Source organism: Aythya fuligula, chromosome 14, assembly GCF_009819795.1.
Source record: "Aythya fuligula isolate bAytFul2 chromosome 14, bAytFul2.pri, whole genome shotgun sequence".
NCBI lineage: Eukaryota > Metazoa > Chordata > Aves > Anseriformes > Anatidae > Aythya > Aythya fuligula.
Genome location: NC_045572.1, coordinates 7,551,822 through 7,567,232, shown reverse-complemented (window position 1 = coordinate 7,567,232; position 15,411 = coordinate 7,551,822). Strand labels below are relative to the sequence as shown.

At 58.4% G+C, this 15,411-nt stretch overlaps 1 protein-coding gene across 2 annotated transcripts in view; it reads left to right on the top strand.

The window, feature by feature from the left end:
* The window catches only part of PCDH1 (protocadherin 1), a 46,059-nt gene extending 31,642 nt beyond the window's left edge, over positions 1-14,417 (top strand). Inside the window, exons 5-6 of one of the 2 annotated variants that reach the window (XM_032196789.1) lie at positions 10,094-10,136; positions 11,664-11,724. In XM_032196789.1, coding sequence (XP_032052680.1) covers positions 10,094-10,119 — 26 coding nt within the window. In that variant the 3' untranslated portion in view covers positions 10,120-10,136; positions 11,664-11,724. Of the gene's footprint in view, positions 1-10,093; positions 10,137-11,663 lie in introns of both variants that reach the window. The other variant, XM_032196788.1, reaches the window with a different exon arrangement.
* Positions 14,418-15,411: the final 994 nt, after the last annotated feature.

Below are 15,411 nucleotides of genomic sequence, written 5' to 3'. Positions count from 1 at the left end.
AGCAAATATCTCACTTTCCTGAAGACAAAGCTGCTTTGCCAGCATTGTTCCCCCCATTGTTTCCTTCAGCCTTGCCCGCCTTTGGGCTCTTCTCCACGGCATTTCTGCAGGCAAGCCCTGCTGCCCACACGCAATTTGCTTTTTTGTTCTCCCAGCCCTGTTTTCCCTCTTTGCTAATCCACATCATGAGACTCAGGACAGTTTGCCTCTCGGTCACTTGGCACATAAACCTCCTTAATGATGATTAATAGCTTCTTCCTGAGGGTCAATTGCTGATCTTAGACATCTCCAATCGCAGATGCTTTTGAGCTCTCTACCTGGCCAGGTCAGGGCTGCTCTTTCCAACAGGTTTGCTGCTGCTCTGCTCAATGTTACACACTGATTTTTTTACTGAACTGTAAGAGCTGCTGCTATTATCTTCTCAGTTTTGAAAAATAACCTGAACAAATCTTGCCCTTGGACCCATTCAGGAAGTTCTCATCTATCTCTGGTGGACCATGAAATCAAAATCTCCTCCTGATAGTCTTGCTGTTCCCTTGTGCCGTGTGTGCCGTGCATTGGGGGTGATGGAGCTGGCAAATCCCTTCAGCCAGCGTGCCTCAAGTGTGAGATGAGGCTGTGTCCCTCATGCCTTGCCAGGTGTAATCCTTGCTCCTTCGTTAAGCATGTGTTATTCATTCAGTGCCTGGCAGCCCTCCTTACAGGGGTGCAGGCTTTGTGGTGTCCGACCCTCAGCCAGCAAGCTGCAGCACCCAGGGGTGGAGGGGCTGGCATTTTCCCTCAGAGAGGAGATACTCCCATTGCCCTTCCCATTCCCACCCTGTCATGAGGCTGCCTTTCTGCCATGCTAACAGCAAGCAGTTTTCATCAGCATCAGATGAAGGCTGATGATTTATTTTTTTTTTCCAAACAAACCGCAGTCTGCTCTTTTCCCCATTCCCAAACCTTCCATTTTCAGAGATGAGCTGATGTCCTCCCGTGCTTGTGCTCACCTTTAGCAAGCTGCAGTGGCGTTGACGCCTCCTCTTTTTCCAGGAGATGAGATCTCCCCAGTCACGGCCATCAGCTGCAAAGCTCCCCGTGCCTCCGTGGGGAATCATGCCAGCATGATGGCAAGCCATTTAATTCAGAGTCGTTAACCACCTGGGCTGATTCCTTGGCAGGAATTTTGGCTGCACTGCGGGAGGATTTGGCCAGTGTGAGTGCTGCTTCTGCCGTGTGCCAGCCACAAAAATCTTTACCATTTACCATCCGCTGCGGACTTCCAACCTGTGAGCATGTGGCTGTTGGGGGGCGAAGGACGTGTGTTTTCAGCTGGCCTTGGTGCCTGGTTCGTGCTCTCCCCTGTGGGCTGCTCCTCACCTTCCAGCATCCAGCAGCCTGACACTCTCATTGTGTGCCGGGGTGTTCCTCCTGGTTTCCTGGCTGTGTTTTCAGAGAGGGCTATCTGCTTGCGGTGGAGCACACCCTACCCAATCCTCTCCTCATTCCAAACCCTTTCTCATTTTCTCTATGATAGCCCCCAGCCAAAGCCGTGTGCAGGGTCTCAGCTTCAGGGTGATGTCCCTGCCTTAATGCTCACCCAAACTGGTGCGTGCTGTATTTTACCTGCATTAGACTCTCAGGGTGGATGTGGTGCTGGGTGCCCACACCCCATGGTGCCCAAGAGCATCAGCCTGGGTCTGGTGCCCATCCACTGGCCCTCCAAATGCCCACTGCTCACTGCTGGAGCCCCGCAGGGACCTGTCCTCTGCTTCTCTTCCTCCTCGAGGTCTGCGATACGGTGCAAGCAACAAGCCAGCTGCTACAAAAAAACAACAAGGCTCCTGAAACAACAGGAGCCTGTGCTCTCTTTGCTCTTAAGCATCCCAGGAAAAATCCTGGAAAGGAAACAAAGCACCAGCGCACAAATCCAAACTGCTGATTCCTCTCCAAGCTTCCTTGGGGCTTAGGCTTGAGCCCCTTCCAGGGGCGGCTTCTCCTCCTCCCCCTGCTCTGCATCTCCCCCGTGTGCTCTGGGGTTCCTTTGTCTGCAGCCCCCCCAGCTGAGGCCAGCCCTTTTCATAAAGTTGTGATTTCTTTTGTCACTTAAACACCTATGTGACTTCAAAGGCCTTGAGCAGCTCTTTGCTGCGCGGCTCCCGGCCCCCCTGCAAGAACAATTTCCCCTGATTCATTGTCCTGCTAGTGAAAGATTATTAAATTGTTGATGGAGCTTAACAATGGTTTTGTTCAAAGGCAGACACACGTATGCCAGTTCTTTTCTCCTTGACACAAGAGCCGCAATACAAGCGTACAATGAAAGGCAGCCACCGAGGAGCAAGCGCTGAGCGCTCGTAAAGGCGGCGCGGTGTCCCACGTCCTGGTGCACCTCGCGGTCACCTCCCAGGCTGGCACGCAGCTGCCCAACACCAGCCTCTAGGTGAGGTCCAAAACCCGCTGCAAAAAGACTTTTTTTTTTCCTCCCTACGTTAATTCTTGCTCGTACACTCGGGGTTGGGAGGGCCTAGGAGCCACGGTCGCCCCCTTCCTCTCCTTGGAGTGTGCCAAGCGTGTGCCTGCGTCTCTCCTCGCAACCTGTGGTGGGGATCATTATATAGACCGCGCAGCCCCGGGCTGCCTGACATTTTGCATTATACAGACTTATTTTCAATTGCTTATCACTTCAGCAGATTTCCAACACTAAAGCTTAAATTTTCCATGCTGGGTTTCCCTCAGGTTGATTTCTTTTTCTTTCTTTCTTAAGTTTTAGCTAAGGCATTCCAGCTGTTTTCTGAGAACAAGACATGCTGTCTCAGCCGTGCTAACAAACTGGTTATAAAAATTTCCTTTCAAGACACATTAGCTTAACTATGCTTTGGAAGAGAGGTGTGGAATTTGGCACAGAAGCTGTCAGCATCGGCTGGGGGTTGTTTACCCCAAAAGGCTGAGGTTTGCACCGAAGGGATGCCAGCACGCATCCCCCGCGTAGCTGCGCCCACATGCCCTGGTGCAGCCTTCAAGCAGCATCGTTCTGCAGGGTCCCAGCTCCGTGGACATCCCTCCTGGGGCAAGCCCAGTCCCCAGCACTTGGGGGGTAGGGTCCCAGTTTTTTTGGGGGGGGGCTGGTGCTGCATGGCATGGGCTGCTCCTAGTCTGGAGTGGGGCTGAGAGCAGCTTGCCCAAAGGGAGCCACCCCTCTGTCGGCTTCTCCCTTTTTTTGGCATTCCCATGGCACATTCCCTGCCCTTCTCCCGCTTCCCACCGAGGCTGCCACAAGCTCCAGTGCCCTCCCTGATGAGCTGCTGCCAGGAAGGGAAGCACGGCCGCAGCTTTAATTAAATGATAAGGGCAGAGCCCCGGAAGTGGGGAGATAAGTGCAGCGGTGTCTGCCACCGCACTTGCCTGGGCTCCTTCTAATTAGCAAGCAGAAGCTCCGACAAGGAGAGTTAACCCTTAGAGGGAGGCTGGCTGCAGTGGCAGGAGAGTACCAAGGCTGCTCCCAGGGATGGGGTACCAAGGGAGCTGGGGGGGGACCCCTGTGTGTCCCCCACTCCGTGCCACGGCAGCAGAATTAGACCTCCGCCCTTCACAGGCAAGGTAAAGCTCTGGGATTAGCTGGCCAGGTTCCTTCTGTCTGAAGCATTTGCTGCTTTAACACATCCTGTACCTTGAGGGTGGCATGGGGCCGCCGTGCTGCTGCACTCGTCCCCTCTTGGGGACAGTGTCAGGGGTGCAGGGCAGGATCCTACTGCAGGAGCCGGGGGAGAGGTCTCCAGGTGCTCTGGAAGGGGAGGAAGAAGATGGGGTAAGAGGACTGCTGTATGTGGGGAGATGTCAGCAACCCATAACAATAATAAGGACCAGGAGCTCTCCAGGGCCTGGTGCCACAATGACAGACCTCTGCTCTGCTGCTGTTCACCCAGACACAGGGGTGCAGAGTGCATTGCTTCAGAGGGTCACCAAAGGGCTCCTCGGCTGTAGGGTGGCAGGTATCTGGAGCTCTTGGTGGCCTGGCTCCTTCTGGTCACCTCGTCCCATCGGCTGGAGACCCTGGACCATGCTTCCTGGTGTCCCCAGAGAGCTCTGGTGGGACAGGGGGACAGGTCAGCCCCACGGACACAGGCTGGGGAGGAATCCTGTGCATAGGAGGTGTTGGCAAAGGCGAGGTGGGAATGTGCACGCAGCAATTGTGTGTCGGTATTTGGGCAGCAGGAATGCGCATACGAGGCATGCATGAGCTGACAGCCCCTGGGGACGGCAGGTATTGTTCCTCTGCGGATTTACATAACCATCATTAGCTCCAGCAAGAGAGGATGCAAAAGGCAGAAGGGGAAGAGTGGCCGAGGAACCAGCTGGAAGCTCCTTGTCCGACCTCTGTGTGTTCCAGGAGGTGTCACAGGGGTTGGTGCTCCCCTGGTTACTGGGGGGGTGAATTATGAGACCAGGAAGGTGATTTGGGTACGGCACGGTTTGGTTTGGTTTGGTTACTGCGTGGCAGCCTGGCTCTCTGGGTGGTCTTTTGTTAAAGGTCTGTTGTTTGCAGGAGTCGTGAGCAGTTCTTGGCTGTCCAGAGCACAGTGTTTGGGCGTTATAGGCAGCGGGGTTTCATCTCAGAGGGAGACTGGCCGCTGTGTTTTGTAGAGCACAGGTGAGGCGGGGTGCCCAGCAATGCCCATTATTATCTTTACATTGCTTGAAATTTTGGCAAACTTGAATGACAAGGAAATGGTTTTTCATGGTGGATGTCTGTGGCTTCCCAAGTATTTTGAAAAGAGATGTTGAAACCTGCCCAGATATCTCGCTTCCAAAAGGAGATAGGAAAGGAAATGGCTGGGTTTACTCCATAGTAAAAGAATCCCGCTGCCCCCCAGCCCCAAGCTTTGAAGATGCAATTTGCTGTGATTTCCTGACCCTTTCATTGTGCCTTCTCCGGTTTCCTGCAGCCCGTGGGGTGGAGTCTCGCTGGCAAAGGCTCTTCCCCCTCCCCAAAAAGCCCAGTTCATCTCCCAGGTTTTCCTGTCCTCTCCCCTGCAGCCCCAAAGGACCCCAGGGAAAATGTTTTCCACCAGACAGTGGCTCTGGTCTGCCTCACGAAGCAGACTTTCAAGAAGTGAATTAAGACTGCAGGGACAATCCTAATTTTGGCATTTCCTAACCTTTGAACCCCTTAATCCTATTAAGGTAGTTCTTAATGTAATTATTCTGTAATTTAATGTAATAATTCTGCTTTTTATAGCCCAGAGAAGGTTGAAGCCCCGTGTTGCCAGGGCAGGAGATCATCCAGCCAGCACCACAAGTGCAGAATCTGTTAGAGGGGATGCGATTTGCTTCCCTGAGTCTTGCAGGGATTGCAGTGAAGATGGGGGGCAGGTGATTTTGGAGAGATTCCTCTGAGCCTCAGGAGCATGGGCAGGACCCAGAGCCTTCAGTCTGGATGCTCTCGGTGCCAGCGGTGCGACCCGCATCCCGTTGCCGCGGCGATGGCTGCAGGATGCCGGTGTGTCACAGCCACCCGCGGGCTGCAGGTGCAGCGGTGGCAGGGATGTGGTCCCTCCAGCCCCAGCAGCAAGGGAAGGAGGTGGAAGATATCCCCTGGGAGCCTGGGCTCGGGCCCTCGCTGCCGAGGCCTGTGACAAAGCGTTTTAGCGTTACACTACCTGTGCTGGTGATGCTGAGGCTGGTGGGTGCATCTGTCCCCATTAATTACACACTGGTTCTGCTGCGATACCCTTGGCAGGATCTGGGAAGTCGTTTGCTTCGGTGCTGCAGTTAGTATATGCTGCTGTAATATACTCCAGGGGCCATGGTTTGATCCGTGTGTGCATCTGGGGGCTGACAGGCCATTAACTTTGGAGCGAGCTGTCTGCACTGGTGTTTAGACACCATTGTTCAGCGTTAGGGGAGCGCTGCTTGCTGCTGCAGGGTCTGGGGGAGAAGGCTGCGTGCGCTATATCTGTTGACTTTGGTGCCCAGGAGAGATCCATCTGTGTGCTGGCATCAGAGCTGGATCTTTCTCGGTATTTATTGTGAGCGCTGGTGATGCTCACCGTGGCCCAAGAGCTGTAGGTGTGGCGTGGAGCTGCAGTAACCACCTTGATGGGCACTGTAGGGTCGCTCCCAGACACCGGCAGCCATCTGTCTGCGTGCTGTCACGACGGTGTTAAGTTTGGAAAGCCATCTGCCCGGGTGTTGTCGTGCTAGAATTGGTCCCCGAAGCCGTCTGCCTGGGTGTTGTAGTGCGAGGAGTGGTCCTGCAAACCGTCTGCCCGGGTGTTGTGGGGATGGCATGAGCTCATTCTAGGAAAAATAGGGACTGACGTGGATGGCGGGGAGCGCGCCGCTTGTGCGCTCAGCTTCTGATATTTCTCTGCTCATTGATCTCTGGAGCATCGCTGTGGAAATGGGCATCAGTCCAGCCGCCTTCCCCAAGGCCTGGAAAGAGAAATTGGTGTCACGCTGGTGCTGCGCTGGAGGAAGAGGGCTTGTGCTGGTGGCTACGTGCAGTGTGGGAATCGGGGACCAGAGGGGGCTGCAGGAGGTGATGCTCAGGCCCCCCCCGTGTCCAGAAGGTGGGCATCCACTTGCTGTGCCCACCTCGTCTGGGGGCCTTGAAGGGGAGGACCTGGAGTCAGGGCTCTGCAAAGCAACGCAGGGCTCCGCAGCCATCTGCAGCACGGCTCCCCCCTCCCAAAAGCTCTCTGAAGGGGAAGGGGTACTGAGGCAGAGCCCCTGAGCTCCTGTGCACCAAAGAAAGCTCACGACAAGTCAGGGGATGGGCTGTTGAGCATCTCCTGCTGCCAGCAGTGTAGGAGAAAGGCACGGAGAAGGGTGCATCGAGGGGAGGGATGGTGCAGGGGACACATCCCCACAGCACTGGGGCGTGAAGACATGGAAAGCACTGGGGTTGCAGCATATAAAACCAGGATTTGGGGGCTCACTACCCAACTGGCTGCACTGTGAGGGAGCAGCCCATGCAGCAGCGGTGCCTGGAGCAAGCGGCACCGCAGGGGAGAGGTATCTGGAGGGAACAGCGCTGTGAAACATGGCACCTGGGGGACGTGGTGGCACCGCGGGGGACCGGTACCTGTAGGCATCAGCGCCATGGGGGAACGGTGCTCGCCAAGAGTGGTGCGGAGGGGGGACAGCACCTGTAGGGGGGAACGCGGCAGGGGAGAGCTGCCTGGAGGTAGGTGCTTGTAGGGGAGTGGTGCCTGGGGAGAGCAGGAGAATGGTACCTGGCAGCGGGAGCGCACAGGGGAATGGGGCCTGCTGGGGAGAGCCTGCGGGTGCTGGTGCCTGTAGGTGCGAGAGCTTTGGGGGTGGGACATGGATGGTGCAGGAATGGCCCCAGTGAGCTAGGATGGAGCTGGGGAAGGGCGCCCATGTGAGGGAGGTGTGCTGTAGGGAGCTGTGGGAGAGAGCACCAGGGAGGAGCCGTTCCCATGGCAGGGACACGGGCAGGGAGGACAGTGCTGCTGGGACAGGGTGCCATGGAAAGTCACCACCATAAGGGACGTCCCAGCAATGCTCTGCAGAGCCCTGAGGGCTCGGTGCAGGGAGGAGTGGTGTTGCCAGGTGTCCACACCTGGGAGTGGAGGTGATGAAGCAGCCCATGCTAGGAGCAGTGTCCTGCCTCGGCCAAAAGCCAGCAGTTTGGACGGCAAGTCCTGGCTTCCCCATCCCAGGTGGGATGGCCTGGGAGAGGAGCAGTGCTGCTGGGCTCTGAGCAGGGGGGCTGGATGAAGTTAGGGTCTGATGTTCTCCATGCCATCAGGGAGGGAAGACAAGTCTTTCCAATCTAATGCTTCAGGAACGCATCCTGCTGTGCCTCCCAGCTGCTCTCCCAATCTCCCCATAGCCCTGAGCCTCCCCACTCCCTCCTCGCATGCTGTGCTTCCCTCTTCCCCCTCCTGCGCTTCTCTGCATCCTCTGCTGTGTCCTGCTGTCTCGCACCCCCAGCCCCATGTTCCTCCTTCCCAGAGCTCCTCTGCAAACCCTCGCCCCCAAATACCTGTCCTCGTGTGCTGCAGCATCCCTGCTCCCCCAGCCCTGAGCACCATGCTTATGGTACTGATGATGTCTGACACGAGTGGAGGAACCAAACCAGGGTGTGCACGTTGGAGATGTTGGCAAAAAGCTGTGGTCCGGGCTGGCTGTCAGCCTGTGCTTGAAGATACCTGGCTTGTAGTGGGCGAGGGAGCCCCAGCCCATCTACTGCAGGAGATGGAAGTGCCTGCTGAGTGATGCTGCCTGCTTTTGTCTTCCGTCTAATGGCACTCAAGTGCACTGTTGAAATCTCCCACGAAGAGCAATAACACTACTAGAAGGAGCCCTTGCAAGTGGGATATAGAGAGATAATTAGCAGCGGCACCAATATGTGCCTCTAAGGAGACGGCCCAGCACAAGACTCCTTCCCAAAGAGCAGAGGTGCCCTGGATGCCGGGAGAAGAGGGGGGAGAACAGGGCTGCTGCTCAGGGAGCTTCCCCTCCTCCAGCCAGGGCCAGACCCAGCCTATCTCTGAATGCATGTCCCATAAAGCCCCCTTTTCATCTGAAAAGTTCAAAGGGATGCGACTTTTACTGCCCCGGCTCATTCCTATGCAATGAGGCCGAGCAGCCCCCAGGCAACTGGAGAGAGCCAAGCAATAGAAAGGGGGGAGCCAGCGGGCTGCAGATGCCCAAACAACCACGCATCCCTCGGGGCAGGGACGTTCAGCCTTCTGGCATGGGGATGCTGATAACAGGATGGGCTGACCCCTCTGGCCTGCAGTGAACAGGCAAAGCTCTGGGAAACGCAGCGTCTTCGTTGACCTCACACCCAGAATCGGCCCTTTGTGGGTAGGATTCCCACCAGCTTACCCCCAAAGATTTGTGCTTGCCTGTGGTGGCACATTGAACTCCAGCCCACCGGCATGTGCTGAGAATTAGGCCGTGGGGTCGTGTTTGCTGTAAATTGGGGCTATTCAGGAATTGCACCCTGCCCCGTTCCCGGGCTCTGGAAGTGGAGCTGGTTGTGCTCGCGGCACATAATGCGCTCCTTTAGCGGAGAGCGCGGTGCCAGCATCTCACTGCAAGAGACAACGCTGGAAAACGGCTTTCGTGCCAGAAACAGACAATGGGAAAAGCAGAATAAAAGACCCTGAACACCGAGTTCCTGCTTGACCCTGCGATTTCTCAGCTGCTATTGGCGCAAGGAAATCTCCACAGCTTTGTTCCCTGGAGAGGTGGCTTTATTTCAGCCCTGCCGGCACCCTCAGCAGAGCACCTTCCCTTGGAGCAGGAACTGGGGGCACCCAGGACTCCCCATTGTGTGAATGAGCAGCACCGAGGCTTTCTGGATGTGGAAATGATGACAAGCTGTCCAAATTTTGCATTGGGAAAGGAGATGACAGGAGACGGAGACATTGCCTCTTGAACAGAAGTGAAAGGCAACACAACATGGCCATAGGTTGACCAACCAGCGGCCACCAGAGCATCCTGTTAGTCCCAGGAGGTGAAAACTGAGGTGCCCCACCTCTGGCTTTGAGTATTTCTCTCTACCCATGGCTTAGAAAAATAGATGAGGCAACTCTGCATGCTCTCAGGGTAGGACAGTTTGTCCATGGCTCTGAGAATGATCCTAAAGCCCTGCGCTGGCAAGCTGAGCTCTCACAGTGGCCTTTTGGGTCACTTTGGTCCCCGTGATGCTTGGTCCCCTGCTGTTGCACCCTGCAGCATGAGCATGGCTGTCCCCTGCGTGCGGGTTCCTCTCCGTGTGCCCACCCGAGCACCCACAGAAGCACATCCAGTTGGGTCGTAGCCATGTGCCTGTGCGCACATCTGCCTGCAGGGCTTGGGCCGCCACGAGCTGGGTGGCCACAGGCTCTGCGAGCCCTGCAAGGGCCAGCTGGGAGGCTAGGATGAGGCTGGAGAAACCAGTGAGAGCTTGGCAGCGGTGGCCAAGCAGCCTGAAGGAGGCTGGAGCGGGACCAGGAGAGGCCAAGGGACTCCTTGGAGGCAGTGGGTACCGAGAGGACGTTCTGGGGCTTGGTGCAATGCGACGGGGAGGGCTGGTGGAGGCTGGGGCTGTGCACTGATGTGACCCTCTCGTCCTTTTTCTGCTCCTCATTAGAGTCCCCCGAGCGGAGCAGGCTGTGAAGGGGGTCTGCACGGAGGTATGTCCTTGTGGCGTCTGCCAGGATATCGCAGCTAACACGTGCGCCAGCGGACGGGAGAATTTGGGATGCAGTGGGGGTTGTTTTAGGGCAAGATATGTTCCCACACACTGCTTCTCTGCTAACTGTGCCCCCTCGTCCATACCTGTCCCTTCAGCTCTCACTTTTGACCCTTTCCAACTGTTCCCAGCATCATATGGAGCCTTCTCCTGCAGTGACCTCGTTGCAATCACGGTGGTGCCTGTGTGTGAAAACTGTGCAGGGTGACTTGGGGACACACATGTCCTCGAGCCCCAGGCTGGTGGCAGGAGGGACGTGCTGCAGGGACAGAGCCTCAGCATGCTGCAAAGGGCTCTGGTTTGCCTCCTACCAGGGCCGGGGGTCCTGAGCAGCCTGCCCTTCTGTCCTAGCATCGGCACCAGCCTTGAGCCGCCAGCAGGCGCCCGTGGCAGTGAGGTGTCCCGGTGGTGGCAGGGGGCTGTGTGGTGCCCCGAGGGGGCTGATGGCAAGGGATGGCTTGTGTCTGGGATGGCTCCTGAAGGTTTGCTCACCTTTGCCTGGAAATGCCATGCTGCAGCCTCTGCAGACCTGTGATGGGCACTCCCTGTGGCCAGGACATGTGGCCAGGGCACAGCAAGGCCTTGAAATGTCTGGGATGGAGAGTGGCCGGTGCCTGAGGACACCAGCCCACGACGTGGTGCAGCTGGTGGCCACTCTCCAGCAGCCAGGGAGCTATGATGCCCTCAGATATCCAACGCTCTCACGGGCCAGTGTTTGACACAGAGAAGTTTGGACACACCTGGGGCAGGGATTCACAGGTATCAGAAATGTCCAACCACTCTAGGGTGGCTGTGGGCTCTCCCAGGTGTGCTTCGTCATGTTGTCAGACTCTGGGAGACCAGGAGAGGTCTGAGGACCTCTATCTGGTTTCGGAGAGGAACCTCCAGTTGGTACTTGGGATGGCTGGGTGGCAAGCAGGGCAGGATGGCCCATGGCTGGTGCTCAGGAGACCTGGCTGTACCTGAGGGCAGTGAAAAGCCTGGCTGCATTTGGGACATGGACTGTCCCATGGATTTGGGACAGGACTGAGGACTCCTGTCCATGCATGACGAAGCTTTTGGGGTGTCCAAGGGTGCTGGACCAGGGGGGTACCTGTGTCCTAGGGTGGGCGCAGGGAGCTCTGCCTCGCCGTTGTCCCACCCGCACCCACTGCAGGGGTTTATTGTCCACGGGGAGCTGGGCTGAGCTTGGCAGGAGGCACCGGCTGCCAGGAGCCTTGGGCTCCCCACCCAGCCCTGCCTCCATTCCCTGGGTGGCCGTGGGTCCTTCCATCCCCGTCCCCCTGCTGTGGGAGGGCAGAGGCCTCCCAGCCCTGCTCCTCCTCCCAAGGGGTCGCGGGGTCCCTCTCTGGCCTGGGAACCCGGCCCTCTTGGTCACCCCATGGGTGCTGTGGGGACCTCCAGCCTCACCCCACCAACCTGGCGGGTCCCGGCCATGCCTAACAATGCTCTCCCTTGCTTCTTGCAGATCTCCGGCCTCTGCCTGATGTAGCCATGACTGGGACCTGTACCCGGGAGTGCACAGAGTTCGGCCACTCCGACACCTGCTGGATGCCCGGCCAATCCTCCCCCAGCCGCAGGCCCAAGAACGCCCTCAAACTCTCCACTTTTGTGCCTTACCAAGACAGAGGGAGTCAAGAGCAAGTCGGGAATGGCAGCCCCAGACTCTCAGAAGAGCGCAGCACCAAAATGGCCAACCTCCGCCTGCTCCCCACGTACAGTGCCTTCTCCAATAGTAGCCATGAGCCCTGCAAGGACTCTCCCATGGAGGAAATTCCTCTCACCCAGACCTCGGACTTCCAGCCAGCCACCACCCCCTCATCCCAGACCACCAAGAGGGAGATATACCTGTGAGGCTGGCCCGAGGGGCCGGGAGCAGACGTGCTTCTGAGGCCAGCGTCCAGAGGAACATTTGAAACTTCGATGCTTTACGGGCTCCTGCGGCCGGGTCTCCTCCGGGTGGTGGTTGAGGTGCCCAGGGGCTGTGAGGACAGCAGGGCAGGGCAAGGCAGGGATGGAAGGAGCGCCTTTATAACCCATTTTCCGGGGCGGGTGGGAGGGGTGAAGGCATCCAAAACCCGATTTCTGAGCACTTGCGGGTGCATGCCTCTGAACTGCGTGGTCGGGGAGGGCTGGGCAGGCTCCTGGTGCGGAGGGCACGGCCGGGGAGAAGGGCTGACGTACCAAAGGTCCGCGCAGAGCTGGTGGAGTTCCTGGGGCATAGGACGAGGGGTGTCCCCGCGCACAGGGAGCGAGCTGCCCGGCTCTTTGCTGTAGACTCCTGTAAATACGAACCTTAGGAATGACATTCAAGTCCTGCCTGATCGAAACTTTTTATTGTCCTTGAAACAAAAGACATTTAAACGAACACACACACACACACACACACACAATCCCAATCCACAGGGAGCAAGTTCCAGCTTTGAATGGTTTGCTGCGTGGAAGAGCCCGCGGGAGCGCAGCGTCCGGCCCACACTCGTGTTCTATATTGTAAATAGAGATGTGACCAGTCCCTGAAACGGCAGCTGGGGAGCTGGAGGAGAGGGGCAGCCCTAGCCGGACTGTAGGGACTTGACTATTTTTCAGCCTGGATCTCTTTCGGAACGTTGTCACTGTGCCCACAAGCTGCAGGGTCCCTAGGGACTGCCCGGTGCCATAGGCGGGGGCTGCACTGGGGGTGTCCCTGGTGGCCCTGCGCCCGATGGCCGGAGGAGGGACGGGGAAGTCCCCAGGCAAGGGACCGGCTGGGTCCGGAGAAGCCCTCAGTCCCACTCCGCTGGCAGGGAGGTCGGCATCGGCTGTGGCGTCTCAGCCCATCGCCTTGTGCCTCCTGCGGGGCCGGGGATGCTGGTGGGGCCGGCTGTGCCATGCCTTCGACCTCCGTCCTGTCCGCCTGTAAGCCACCATTGCCTTCGTCAGGAGGAGCGTTGTCTCAGGGTCACGCCGGGGGCCACCACGCCCCTGCCCGCTGGTGTCCCACCGCCCTTAGGCCACAGGGCCGCTCTCACGGGCTCCAGCTTTCTCTTCCATTGTCCGGTCCCCGCTGCCCCCGGCTCCCCTGCAGGGTACCCGAGCGGGTGACACCGCGCAGGCGGCGGGGACGGCGCTCCCGGAGATGCGCACGCCGGAGCGGGGATGCCCGGGTGGTGCGTCCCTGAGCACCTCCGCCTGTTTTTTGGGTGACCCCGGCAGGAGGGCTCTGGGGGACTCACGCCTCATTCCTGGGTCACCCTTCCCCGGTCCCCTCCTCCCCGCTGGGACGTGGGGACGGGCTGTGCTGCACCCTTGTTCTTCCCGTACTCGCGCGTCGGTCGTCTTCATCTCTGGGATCTTCCTTAGGGAGCAAGGCCAGTGGTAGCTGCAGGACGGTTTCCCCCGCTGCTCACCCTCGGTCCGTGCACGGGGAGAGGCTGGGGCTCTTCTCACCGATGGCTCGACCAGCACAGGGTGGGGACACCGCAGGGACATGGCGCCCCGGTGCCACCCCACCGGCTGCTGCGGCCAGCGGGCTGCCCTGCCGGCGCTGCGGTGCCTGTCGGGGCCCCCCTGCCCACCTCCCACCTCCAGCAGCCCCTCTCTGAGCAGCTTCTCTCCCTTTGCTTGGGCAGCGGTGGCAGGATGCGGCCAGCTCCCAGTGACCTGCGGGGCCGTGGGGCCCCAGCCCTGCTCCTCACCTGCCCTGGGGACCTCGGGGTGCCACCCGGAGGGGGCAGGACCCTCCTCCCGGCCCCCCGCTGCTGCTCCCCACCCGCCGGCCGGCGGCCCCATGGGGCAGGCGCCTCGCTCCTGGTGGCCATCCGTCCGGGCGTCCCCGCTCTACCCACAGCCACGCGGCGGGGCCACGCTCTCCTGGCCTGGCTGCCTGAGCAGGTCACGCTCCTGAACTTGTTTTTAATTGTAGCTCTGTAGTTTCAGGGCCTAACTGGGCAGAATGTGCAATTTGGCCGCGCTGGCCAGGATCTCTGACTCCACTGCCAACTCGACTGCTCACGCCTCCCCGCGGCTCCGGCGGCGGCAGTGTCCGGTGCCCCTCTTGGGGTCCCCCCGGCAGAGCCAGATCGGAGGGGTGCTTGTCCAAGACCAGCTTCCCCAGGCCACTGCCTGTGGGTGGGCTCCCTACTTTCTGCTCGGGGTCACCAGTAGGACCCCGAAGCTCCAAGCCCTGTGGCTGGGGTTGCTGTCTTGTCTCCTGGAGCGCCTGGCGATGTTCTCAGTGCGAGCGTGTTGCAAAGGGGGGGGTGAGTGCAGAGGGGACGGGTCCCTGGGGAGCCATGGGGATGGGAGAGATGGGAGCCATGGGGAGGGGTGCAATGGGGATGGGAGCCATGGGGATGGGAGGGATGGATGACATGGGGATGGGTGTCTTGGGGTTGGAAGCCATGGGGATGGTTGACATGGGGATGGGAGCCATGGGATTGGAGGTATAAGGGGTGATGAGTTTGGGGGGGTTCTCAGAGGGGTGTTGGGGCTGGGTCTTTGGAGGGGAGCACAATGGGGAGAGGACATGGGTGGTGGAGAGGGGATGGGCATCTTGGGGGGGGGTTGAATGGGGAGAAATAGAGAGGGCAGGGGGAGCGGGTCCTCCATGGGGTGCCAAAGGGGGCAGTGGGTCCGGGGGGAGGAGAAAATACTGGGCATTGGTGCTGGGATGGGGGGCAATGGGGGGGTGAAGCTGATGGTGTCACTGGGGACCAGTCTTGGGGGTGGGGGGGTTGTACGAAGAAGAGGTGCTGTTGGAAAGAAGCTCATTTGCACAATTATAAGCCAGAAGGATAAAGCCTCCGTGCACGTGGGGGGACGCTCCCCACGGGCTCCAGCCTAGACAAGCACAGGGAAGAGGGGGGGTTGGACGCCTCTGCGGGGGGGTTCACCGTATCTCACACTGCACTAGGACAAGCCAGGGGTAAAACCAAAGGTGGGAGCCAGGGAGCAGGCGGGCTGCGTGGGAAGGATCTAAGCGACCCCTTTGTAGCTCTTCAGTGTTGGTTCTATTTATACGAGATTTCATTTCCTTGCTTGTGATGCCTTGTTTTTTGTACAGTTTTATGTACATGCAGGTGTAGCTTTTCTAAAGGAGAAATCCTATGGCAGAGTAAAGTACCCAACTATTTTTCAGATGGTGACCTATGTCTAAGGCAACGCCTCTTGCTAAGGTTGTATTGCTCTCAATGTGTGATGCATTTCCCTGTGCGGGGAAGGCTTTCGGCCTTGGGCTT